The following is a 13034-nucleotide window of genomic DNA, read 5'->3' as shown; positions in this document are numbered from 1 at the left end:
AAACCCTTAAACATCTATGGAATTTCTAAAACTTCTTGGATTAAATTTGAACTCTCGCACGACGAAGTAAAACTGTCCTATTTTAATTCATGGGACTTCATAATAGTTTTTTTTTAACCAAACATTTACAGTACTATTTTACTGAATGCCTGGTACAACCCAGCAGAGAAGCCTACATTCTTTCTTTGCGTTTTTTTTCTGATGTTGTTTAACTTTCTTCTGGTTAGCATACATTTGCACTGAACGTAAAGGGGCCTGCAACCATACAAAGATGAAGATCCCCCTTATAACCTGGACAGACTGTAGGGGCAAGTGCTGTCAGCGAGCACCTACGAAGGCCAATACAGCATACGAGGGGGTGGGTGGCGAACACTACGCACGGCCGCCTTTGTCTCCCTAGTGGCGATGTTTACACACTACAACAGGTACTCATTTGAGGTTTAGTCGACCAGGGGAGGCCCAGGACCGGTTCAGATAATCGTCACTGGTGTTGGCCGTGAGCGGGTATCGAACTCTGGTAGCCGGGTTCGTAGCGCACTGCACTAATCGCTACACTACGGCTCCCCATACATGCACATACCAACACGCGCACTCCCAGATATATGAACGCATTGCTGAGCCATATTTGTCTACTTGGCACGGATTCCTGGCAAAGGCAAAATATATATTTGAACACTGCTCGGATTTGTTGTGTTTGAGTGTCGATGTGATAGACGCTGAGAATTGTTGCGCAACATTCCTTAAATGGCTTATATCTATTAGGGCTGCTCTGCAACCAATCTCCTCATATTGCTAACTTGATTTAAGAGAAGAAGGAAAAAAAAGACACGTATTCAGCAAACGTAAATTTATGACAGGCATATATTTTTTTCGTGGGATGTTGCCATGGTGTAAAGGTCAACACGCTGGACTTGCAATCATCCAGAGGTCGCCAGTTCGATTCAATGTCTTGGAGCTGCAGTTGAAACAATGGGGCAAGTATCCTCAACCCCCCCCCCTCACTCCGCCTCTTGTCAACCCAGCAGTGTCAATGGGTTCACCACCTCCACCACAGTTAGGTGATCGGCAGGTCACGTGCGGTGGAGGTAACCTCCTCCAATGCAGCTGGCCAGCATGGAAAAGTAGGCCAAATACCATGTAAAGGGACTCTCTGGAGCTCCCTCTAGTGGAGGCCTTTCTGCCAGTAGTGCCATGAGCGAGCATTTGCAGGGGTGAACTTTTACTTCACACGTCATAATTGTTTGCATTTTTAAGTAACTGCGAGAATCAAGCCTCTCATTTGAGGAGGGTCATTCGGCCTACTTTTCAACGCTGCCTAAATGAGGTTGAAGAGATGGTAATGGGGTACACACATTCACCCCACCTCCGATTTGGACATTTGGCTACGTACGATGCAAAAGAAGTTCAACATACATAATCTATTGTCCACGTAACCAACCACAGCTATACCAAGCCTGGAGTGGCGTTCATATTCATTGGTGGCCTTGAGCCGGGGATATGAAATTGAATGTTTCTCCATTGGAAGCCAACTGTTCAGTTCCCACCAAGTCTCAGCAGGTGTCACTCAATTTACTGGCCTACGGGGGATGATGGGCCGAGTTGACCATGACCATAATTTGAACTTGCGAACTGGCAAATGACAAATTCAGCCTTGTACCAAGTACATCATGCCGTCAATTAAGTTTCTGTGAACACATATAAATCAAGCAGTGCGGTGGTGGCACGCTTAACAAAAGTGGGTCTTGTTTCGTAACTAATATAATGAATAATAATAAATGTATTATACACTAGCATTCTAGATCAAATCTTTAAAGGCATCAATATGTATTCTTAGCATATCAGTGTGTTGACGTTTGTTTCAAGTTTGAATAACTGTTAAGAGTCTGTTATAGGTCCATGCAACAGTTTGGTCTGATTAATTTTGTGCCAAATGTAATTTATTTTCCGCATGAACAGGGATTGCCTTTCTCACTGACTCCACTGGTCAGTATTGGGTTGTGAACGTACACTCCTGAGACCAGGTCTACGGCACACCTAAGGAGCACAAACCTGAACACAATAAACTGACTTTTCATTTTCGCCCTGCATGCACTACGTCAGTGGTTGTAAATTTTAAGTCTGCGGGTGTCCCACTGGAGAGCAAGAGAAAAAAATATATGGAAAGACATGTTTTTTAAGAAAAAAAAATCTCCAATGAAACTTAACCCTGTGCAAAGAAGCACGTTTACCAAGCGCATATTTTTACTCGGCAATCAGATTTATGGAAGCCGAAATGGTAGCCTACCGTTTAAAACTTCTTAGTAGCCGAACGGTAAATTCTATAGAAAAAATATCCTATAGGGTTACATCAACAACAAAAAAAGATTTAGGTGATCCTATAGGAAGTGGGAAAAACAGTAGTCCAAATGAATGTTACATTTCACGCAATTATATAAATCACACAGTTTAGTATTTACCTCCAATCAAAAGAAAAGGTTATACATTTTGGGAAAAATCTCCTTAACCACCACAATGGCACTTTGCTCCGTATAATTTTCTACAGCCAATGGTATCCCTTGAGCTCACCATGGATACTCATGCAATGTTTTAGCCATTCATTGACTCGCAAAAAAAATCTTGCGAGCAAGAGCTTTGTAAAAAATAAAAAATAGCATACAATTTCACCCTTGATGTTAAAGGCTTGATTGCATAATGACAGCCTAATCTGGAATCTAAGAGGGACTGACAGTGTAATGGGGCATGACTATTGCAATGGGATCTCTGCACGCTCACCTAAATGCTGCAAGGTGTACGTACAACTGGCACACATTTAGTCTCGTGCAAAAAAAAAAATCTGCCACGGTCTTTTTTCCAGGTCTTTCACTCGGGTCTGCAGTGACCCCCGGGCTAAGGTGCGTTGTTGATACATGCTGCGTCGGGAAAGCTGGGAACAATTTTATAATCGCCCCGAACGTAATTGTACTCAGGTGGGCATTGAATAAAGTAAACAACAAAAAAACACACACACACAAAGGCAAATAAGTCACTGCAACACATTCCGGTAATTTCTGCACAATTTAGTCGTGTGTGTGTGTGTCTGAGAAACCTATTTTGTATTTCTCATTTTGCTTTGCTTATACTGCATGAAATGTATTCGGTCGAAGGTAAACACGCATGATCCCTGTTATAAGTCATATAAGCAATTATGGAATATATATGTAAAGTAAACACATAACGCATGCAGGAGCCACGTTACCGAGGGAACCATGGCAATTAATTGAACGTCAAAACGTTGCTCATACAGCCACATTGTGTAGCAGCTCGTTTGGTTACCACATTTTCATTGAAAAATCACGTCTCGAAATTTGTATCAACAAAGGGGGCTTTTGTTAAAAAAAAAGTGTTTAATTATTGTGGTTGATCAAAGTGCAGCTCATTATCTGCGAGGCCTTCTGGAATTCCGACGCGTGAGAGTTGTCTGGGAAGGTGTAACCCTCGAATCGCTTACCCACGGCACTGCCGTAGGTTGGGCCTCCACATAGAGAGAGCTCAACAGAGCCCCTCTAAAGGGGTATTTGGCCTAGTCTTCCAGGATGGCCAGGTCAACACTTTAACAAAAGTTCTTCATTTGATTTAATTGCAATTTTGAGAGCCGTCATTGATATTGTTATTATCAACTTTTTTTTTATTTGTGAGTGTAGTTTTATTTTTACGTGCAGCCACTTTGAGATACTTCAAAATGAAAGGCGCTTTGTAAAATAGAGGTTGTTATGATTATTGCTACGACTGTATCCCACCACCACACACGACCCACGACTAACTGCGCTTATACCCATTCATACTACTGTGTGGACAGAGGCAGTTGGGGGTCGGGGGCATTTAAGAAACTTGCACCAATATTTTAATTGCCGTGCCGGGAGATCGACATGGCAACTTTTGCATTGAAAGCCCAGTGTGCTGACCGCTAAGCCACAGCAGAATTCTCCCTGAAAGGAGAGCAGATGTTAAAGTGCTGACCTGTGAAATGTCACTCTCCCCTGCCATTAGAGAGGACATATAGAACACACCGCAGACACGCGGTCTTGTACGTTTCCAAAGTTAAACATCCCCTCCACACTCTTTGCGGGAGTTGACAGTGAGTAAAACGATTCCGCAATCATTTATAGAAAACGTGTGGGGAGTCTGTGGTGTCAAGCACGACACAAGGAAAAGGGTTATCAAACCAAATGCTGATGTGTTCATGAAAGTGCATTGTCTACATGCTGCGTTTGGCAAGTATGCACGGCAGTGATAAGCTGGGCAATTGCGTTAGGTTCAAGAAATGTGCGCACTCATTTCTAAGCTCCTCTCATGCTTATTCAGTACGTATTTCAATAATTATTTCGAATACTGAACGTTCATGAGAATTACAATTTAGCACCTGGGTGAACTATGAAACACTGCTGTATTAGGTTGATTGCACAAATAAGTAATAAAACACCAATGTGCTGAACTGTAACCATTATTGCATACAAACAAAAATATGGCAGAGTAGTGCAGAGTAATTTAAAATTTGAAAAATAACATTTGGGGAAAAATTTAACCCCTTTAATTTGTGAAGCCAATCCAACCACTGTAGCAGTTCCTACCTCACTCTACTTGATATAACTCAACATCAAACAGGCTGAAAGGTGATGCAGCACTCACCTATTCAGTCCTGTCATTCACTCATCGGCAGTCATACACCTCCTTATGTCTCTTCTGTCTCTACGAGTATGATCACTCTTCCCCACAAACTTCGCTCCTCGATTGCTCTGCACACATTGAGGGCTCTTTCTGCAAGGCCAGCTGCTTCATCTCATCCGCATCATGTTCAACCAAACCACTGCAGGTCACAACCCTTCCCGACCCTGATGCCTGTACATTTGGAGTTTGCATGTTCTCCCCGTGATCGCGTGGATTTCTCTGAGGGTCCTCCGGTTTTTCCCTCCACATTTAGAATCGACGCGCATTCATCACATTTGGCTGCTGTACATTTCCACGTGATAAGCCACTTCGTTGAGATATCATTTGTGGCCAGGTCGCTTCTAAAAAAAAGAGCTACGTAGCTAAGGTGGGCCGTAACCTGGAAAAATAAAAAAAATAGTTGAAAATAAACATAGTTTATAGTTTTAAGTTGTTCCCCTTTTAACACTTCTATTTCCTCACTTTCACTTTGGAATTCCCTCCCACTGTCTATTTTTTTTAAGTTTCCATAACCTTGTTCAATTTAAGAAACGTATGAATTATTGCGAATTACACAATTGAGAAGTGCTATTTTGTTGCTGGCCAAATGGCACTTTGGGCCTGTGCTCAGTTACTATGATTTACAAATAAAAACCCATCGACCACAATAAATTAATCATGCAGCTGTGTTCAATGCACCCTGCTTTTCATACAGTACAATACAATATTCAATGTATACAGATATGAGTGCTCGTGAGTGATATCACTCTACCATTGTGACAAATTACAAAAAACAAGTCACGTGACTTTTTCGTGGGTTCAGCAGGGCATTGTTCCAAAAAAATATTAAATAATGATTTAACCTGCTCCCCATGGTGAATTAATGGCAGTTAGAAGAGAAATTACTTAGCATCAACCACATGCCTTTTACAGTATTACACATTCCTCTGACATGTGCAAATGTGACATCACTGGGTCAAGTTAAGAAGTCAAATATCTAGGCTATCACTTACTCAAAATGGCCAGACCATAGCAATTGTTATTTTTACATCAGTCAAAGTATTACAACACAAGCAAGGTACATTTTTATTTCAGGGTGTGATATTTAAAATTACTCCCATCAATTACTTTTAACGAGTCACTTATCACTGCCAGGGCACGGGGCACACAGTGTTGAAAGTAATCATGAATTTCAACCTCTGACCGCGAGACGAGAAAGTGTCCGTAAACCAAAACAAGAATATAAATGACACATAAAATCCACTGCTAAGCAAAGAGAAAATAATTTTAGCTGACACAATAAGGAAAACGTAGATTGTTTATTTATTTTAAAGCTGCTATTCAAACGTTAAGTATCACTTTTGCAATAATGTGCCCGAGATCAATTTACAACTGGACAGGTTTAGCATTCGTGAAAAATATCGGGCAATTAAAGCAAAGAGGTGCCACACACTTTGTGGCTCCACAGGTCAAGTGTTTATCCAAGCCTTCCAGCAGTGACACGGTCACATATCATACGCCACAGTGCATTCCAGCTTTACGTGCTATAAAGACCAGGTCTAAAATCATGACTCACGCGACCAAGTTCTCTCTAATATCGACTACAAAGCTTTGTTCGTGGTGGCAGTGAGTAAGTGTATTTTCTTAAGAGACCATTGCTTCATATATGAACATTTCTATTCACGTAATTTCGTATGATGTTTAATGAAAGCTGGCATTTATTGTTAATTGCGTTTAATTTTGTTGTTTGGCACAACACTATCGGAGAATTCACCTGCGTTAAAGGGCATTTCAAAAGCAAGCGTCCTCTCTGAAGCCCTGCACGTTATTGTTCCACAAACTCTTAGTATTGTTAACCGTTTAAAACAATAAGTTCAGCACTTATCTCTATACGGGATAGTATAAATTACCAGAATTTTTAGTTTTAAATGTTTTATAAAAAGTGCATGTTTTGTTGATCCTTGTATTTCAAAAGCCGAGTTAAGCATGCATTGTATACTGGTGAAGGTGCGAAGCATACAAGGGCGCAGTGAATTTATGATGTGAATAAAAGATATTCATATTAATATATGAACATTTAAGTAAACCTGGGAAATTATAGTGTAAACTCTCATTATTAAAATTACGGACATGAAATATAAACTGTGCGATGGAGGTTGCTGAAGACAAATGGCCAGGTGGCTCTGATACATCGAATGGCTTGAAACGGTTGTAAGTACTAATTGGGAGTTGACTCAACCCATCATCCCTCTGAGATTAATAAAATAATTAAAAATTTGTGGGGAATACAAACATTGGATGTCTAATGGATAGACGCGCCTCTACCATAGGAATATGGAATACCCATCACTGGCTCAAGGCTGTAAACAGGATACAAGCATTGTCTCAATGCTCACATGAGCAATAAATCACTTTGAAAGACAAACTAAATGGCACGTATTTTAGTGTTGGGCCCCAGAAGGCCACTCATTCTATATACGGATATTACTGATGTCTGCTAACACAGTGACTAACCACCCACACGAACTCCACAGCCTGTGCAGTGTCTACCTTAGCCAACACGGCTCATGCTGCGGCAAATTGGTAAGGTGTACCTCGGAGTATGTAGTTCTGGTAGTTCTGGTCAGCATCATCGCCCACACGGATGAGGCACGTTAACCCCTCTGCATTGACAAACTCATGAACCAGGTCCTTGTCATCCTGACACGCACACACACACAGGCAAGACATGGGTGAACACTTCAATGCAGCATTTTCAGAACATTTTATTTACTTAAGAATTCACTCCTTCATGAAGCTAGTACATGTGTGTGTGTTTGAAAGTAAACCAGAAACTTAACTTTTTTTTTATTTTACCAGGTAAGGACCACTGAGCTATATAGCTTTAATTCAGACGCGACCTGGCCGCAAATTAAAGCTCAACAAAGTGACTTATCACGTGGAAATGTATAGCAGCCAAAAGCTCTAAGCGCGTGTTTCTAAATGTTGAGGGGAAAACCGGAGAACCAGGAGAAAAAATTCACGCATCCACGGGAAAACATGCAAACTTCAAATAGAATTGTGTCAGGGTCAGGATCGGACCCACGACCTCCTGCATACCAAGCAAGATAGTTAACATCTCGCCACTGTGATGCCCCTTTTGATGGAGTGTAGAGGGAGCGGTAGTGTAGTGGTTACGGCAAGGCGCTACAAACCCGGCCACCCAAATTCGATTCCCACTCAGCCAACAATCGGAGTTAATTATTTGGACTTGTCCTGGGCTTCGCGTAGTTTGACTCAACATTAAATGAGTACCTGGGGATACAAAGGTGGCCAGGTATGCATGGTGCTGGCCACCCACCCCCTCATGTGCTGTGCCAGCCTAAATAGGTGCTCTGAAACAGCACTTTGCCCAAACAGACTGTGTAGACTACGTGGGGGATCTTTGTCTTGTGTGTTTGCAGCTTCAGAAGCACACACCAAAAAGTATGTTGTAATTAATGGGATACCACGTTCATGAATTTATCATATTTACACGTTCAAGTAGTGTTCAAAAGCTATGGCTACAATGCCGACACTGCATAAAACAAATTGATCTGGAGGTCACAGCATGGCCTGCGATATGAGATTTCAGCTGTGCATGCCAAGCCAGCGATTTATAAAGCAGTGGGGCATTTTTTTATGTCCTGGCTTTTTTCTGCACACGACAACCCTCTTATTTTTCTTGTTTTTTTATTTTTTAAAATATAAATAAAACATTTCCTTGTACAGGAGCATGTGGCATCATCCTGAAAAGCTGATCATCTATCACTCTTGAGGATTTTCTTAGTGGGTGGCTAAGCATAACACTGTACGAACAATCCCCGTTTCACTCCCACATTTTCACTCCCACATTTCGGCGATCACGTGCTGACTCACGCACACGTTATCTACGGGCTGAGGCTGCCAATCCATAGGACACGTCCGATGCAACCGTGTGAATTATCTTCATAAAAAAATGATAAGCAATTCAAGATAGAGCGCTTATCTGCTGTGTGTCATTCCGAATAATACACTGTTGTTCTACTGGGGTCAATGGGAGGCAATGAAATGTCATAATGTACGGGTATATACTATAAGAGATTTTTTTTTTACAATTACGTGCAGCCCTTTGTCAATCCACCGATGGATGAAAGCCATCACATACCACGTTGGTCATGGGAGTAGTTTGGCCATACTTCACCGTTGATGTAAGTTATGGACAAGAATGGAACCCAGGTAGCCGGGTTCATAGTGCAATTCTCTAGCTAATGCACCGTCGCTCTACCCACGGGTATATGCAGTACAATTTTAATAAAACATTTTTTTAATAAAATTTGATCTAAGAGTATAGACATAGGCTACAAAAATTACAACATGCCCAGCTGTATAAGTAAATACTTATAATCTGTCTGCAATTATGTTGGCATCTGCGTACTCGCAGATACAAAACAATTTATTTTGCCAGTATTTTCAAGCATTGCTTTTTGTGCAGCGGTGAGCAGCTGGTGACCCATCTACTCCCACCAAAACAAGTTGTTCCTCTCACAAGGCCATAAACTCTTCAGATGAAATGTCATTGTGCAATGTTTCCCCTATTAACTTGACTCGTACACACACATACATATAAATCTCAGGGAAGGTAAGGGAGCAATGATTTTGTGAGCAAAATTTCGTGTCTTGGGGATGAGATCACCACCTCCTGAACTGTCGCCAAAGGTTACCCTTCACTCCTGCAATGATGATACTACTCTGGCACCTTGATTCCCTTACAAACTAGGGCGTTTATCTTTAATCCACCCACCAAAGACCTCGCCCCTTATCCATTTCACATGTCTTCTACCTTTGAGCTAGACTTTAATTACAGGAGGATTTATTTTACTCTTGGCACTACACCATTTGTGGAAAAACACAGGCTGACCGTCGCTCCTAGGGGAAAACAATATTGATAAAGTGGGCCATCGCGTTCATGTTATTTTATTTTTGGTTTTATTTGTTTACATTATCTGCCCGCCCCTCTTCCCTTCTTCCCTTATTTCCTCCCTCCCCTGAAAATCTGCCGCTCCCGATCGTTGTCCCCGAACGGTCGGTAAGGAGGGTTCTTGCAAAAGAAAGAAAAGGGAGGAAGATCTGTTTTCTGCTGCTGCTCGTGTGTAAATAATAACGGGAGAAATCTCCTGCAGAAGCTACACAACGTTCTCGTGAATGTGAAGCACTGGCTAAGAGGGTGACGATGTTTTCCGAGAGATACACAAACCTCTGGGTGCAAAGTTCGTGTGGATTGAGATTTATTTCTGAGTTTGTTGAAATGTCCAACTGTGAGCGCGTGAGCCGCTGTGCAGCATTCTTTAAAAAAAAACACGTTGATACACACTGGTTGACCCATCATCTTTACAATTCTAAAGATTCCCTCGCACATTATTTGCACAAGTGGGGCACTGAGTCCTCGTGTCACGGCTGAATTTGCTACCCGGTATGAGCCACACGGAATAGAAACAAAAGCGAGCCTTCTTCTTACTCTGTCAGCAATACAGTGAGGGAAAAAAGTATTTGATCCCCTGCTGATTTTGTACGTTTGCCCACTGACAAAGAAATGATCAGTCTATCATTTTAACGGTAGGTTTATTTGAACAGTGAGAGACAGAATAACAACAACAAAATCCAGAAAAACGCATTTCAAAAATGTTATAAATTGATTTGCATTTAGATGAGGGAAAAAAGTATTTGACACCTCTGAAAAACATGACTTAGTACTTGGTGGCAAAACCCTTGTTGGCAATAACAGAGGTCAGACGTTTCTTGTAGTTGGCCACCAGGTTTGCACACATCTCAGGAGGGATTTTGTCCCACTCCTCTTTGCAGATCTTCTCCAAGTCATTAAGGTTTCGAGGCTGACGTTTGGCAACTCGATCCTTCAGCTCCCTCCACAGATTTTCTATGGGATTAAGGTCTGGAGACTGGGTAGGCCACTCCAGGACCTTAATATGCTTCTTCTTGAGCCAGTCCTTTGTTGCCCTGGCCGTGTGTTTTGGGTCATTGTCATGCTGGAATACCCATCCACGACCCATTTTCAATGCCCTGGCTGAGGGAAGGAGGTTCTCACCCAATATTTGACGGTACATGGCCCTGTCCATCGTCCCTTTGATGCGGTGAAGTTGTCCTGTCCCCTTAGCAGAAAAACACCCCCAAAGCATAATGTTTCCACCTCCATGTTTGACGGTGGGGATGGTGTTCTTGGGGTCATAGGCAGCATTCCTCCTCCTCCAAACACGGCGAGTTGAGTTGATGCCAAAGAGCTCCATTTTGGTCTCAACTGACCACAACACTTTCACCCAGTTGTCCTCTGAATCATTCAGATGTTCATTGGCAAACTTTAGACGGGCATATATATGTGCTTTCTTGAGCAGGGGGACCTTGCGGGCACTGCAGGATTTCAGTCCTTCAGGGCGTAGTGTGTTACCAATTGTTTTCTTGGTGACTATGGTCCCAGCTGCCTTGAGATCATTAACAAGATCCTCCCGTGTAGTTCTGGGCTGATTCCTCACCGTTCTCATGATCATTGCAACTCCACGAGGTGAGATCTTGCATGGAGCCCAAGGCCGAGGGAGATTGACAGTTCTTTTGTGTTTCTTCCATTTGCGAATAATCACACCAAATGTTGTCACCTTCTCACCAAGCTGCTTGGCAATGGTCTTGTAGCCCATTCCAGCCTTGTGTAGGTCTACAATCTTGTCCCTGACATCCTTGGAGAGCTCTTTGGTCTTGGCCATGGTGGAGAGTTTGGAATCTGATTGATTGATTGCTTCTGTGGACAGGTGTCTTTTATACAGGTAACAAGCTGAGATTAGGAGCACTCCCTTTACGAGTGTGCTCCTAATCTCAGCTCGTTACCTGTATTAAAGACACATGGGAGCCAGAAATCTTTCTGATTGAGAGGGGGCCAAATACTTATTTCCCTCATTAAAATGCAAATCAATTTATAATGCTTTTGACATGCGTTTTTCTGGATTTTGTTGTTGTTATTCTGTCTCTCACTGTTCAAATAAACCTACCATTAAAATTATAGACTGATCATTTCTTTGTCAGTGGGCAAACGTACAGAATCAGCAGGGGATCAAATACTTTTTTTCCTCACTGTATATCCTGTGCGGCTACATTTAGCCGCAAATTTCTTTAATAATGCAACGATGAATACTAATAATCGTAATCTGTTTCAGAGGCATTCAAAGAAAACAACGTGGTATATTTACATATATTTGAGCTGTGCAAAAAGTTTTCATCGCCATGCAATTTATCTTTTAAAGGAGCCATTGGTATTTATTTTCGTTGAGCAAAAATATAATTATTGGACGTAAACTTTCCCTTGTCCTCCGTTGAACCCTACAAACAAGCCATGGCAGGTCCTTCAAATTGTGCTTGATGGTTTCCTCTGCTTGGCTAAGGGCATTCGAGTGGATTTCTGAGGCAGTTCCTTTTTTAAAGCGGGGGCGGCAGACGAACAAAAAAACTTTGTAAACAATATCATCGGAGACCAAAAATATGCTCTATTATTTCCGGAGTTGTGATGGGCCCTCGCGATTTTGATTCTCTCCGTATCTGTACATCACACAGAGTGCAGTGGGGCAGGTGCCATGGGTCGTTTGCTGCCAGGCAGTCAGAAGGAAGAGATCTTGTTACACCCCTCAAAGATTCCTAAAGTTAAGGACCTATCCTGCCACTGTAAAAAAAATTAAACTGTTACTCCACATACCAGTAAGGGGCCGGAGGATTGACAGGATGACTCATGAGTAGCTCCTGATGAACATTTACTCGCTTCCTCTCCACCTTTTAGTTTAAAAGGTTCTTCTCATTATTCCATCAACTTTTAGTTTTCTTTTAAGCTCATGTTTTTGCACATTCCTTGCATCTCCCCTTTCTGTTATTTTACTTGTACTTCACCCGTTTTATCTACACATCGTAACTTTTTCTCCTTCGTTGAAATTTTCGTACAACAATCTTGTTTACAGCTCCTTTCTCAGCCACTCCTTTGCCTCTCCTGAGCAAAAAAAAAGCCATCCCTCTATCCCTACTCCCACCCCCTCCCCGGCTACCACCAACCAATTTCTCTCTTCCAATTGCCACGTCGACGTGCCCCATCCTTCGCTCTTACCATCTCCGCTCTTCGCGAGCGGAAGTGTGGCACACTCACGGGCATTTGCTTTCACAAGCCCCGCCGAGCTGACAGCCAGAGACACATCAATCCATCAGCACTCAGGGCCGTGGGGGCGGCACGGAGAACTCTCTCTGGCAACTAACCTCATCTCCACCCCCCACCCTCCCCCCAGCTTACTTCTGCTAGAAAAACGCAAACCATC

The 13034-nt window shown here is 42.4% G+C and overlaps 1 protein-coding gene across 8 annotated transcripts in view; it reads right to left on the bottom strand.

Annotated features, from left to right (window-relative positions):
- The window catches only part of LOC116944038 (FH1/FH2 domain-containing protein 3-like), a 174099-nt gene that overhangs the window by 76940 nt on the left and 84125 nt on the right, over positions 1 to 13034 (bottom strand). For all 8 annotated transcript variants that reach the window (XM_076068281.1, XM_076068283.1, XM_076068284.1 and 5 more), the window contains exon 5: positions 7278 to 7383. In XM_076068281.1, the coding sequence (XP_075924396.1) occupies positions 7278 to 7383 (106 nt within the window). The remainder of the gene's footprint in view (positions 1 to 7277; positions 7384 to 13034) is intronic.

This window comes from Petromyzon marinus, chromosome 20 (genome assembly GCF_048934315.1).
Source record: "Petromyzon marinus isolate PM22_M1 ecotype Great Lakes invasive population chromosome 20, UKy_Petmar_22M1.pri1.0, whole genome shotgun sequence".
Lineage (NCBI taxonomy): Eukaryota > Metazoa > Chordata > Hyperoartia > Petromyzontiformes > Petromyzontidae > Petromyzon > Petromyzon marinus.
The sequence above is the reverse complement of the archived record's forward strand: the minus strand, read 5'-3'. Positions and strand labels throughout refer to the sequence as shown.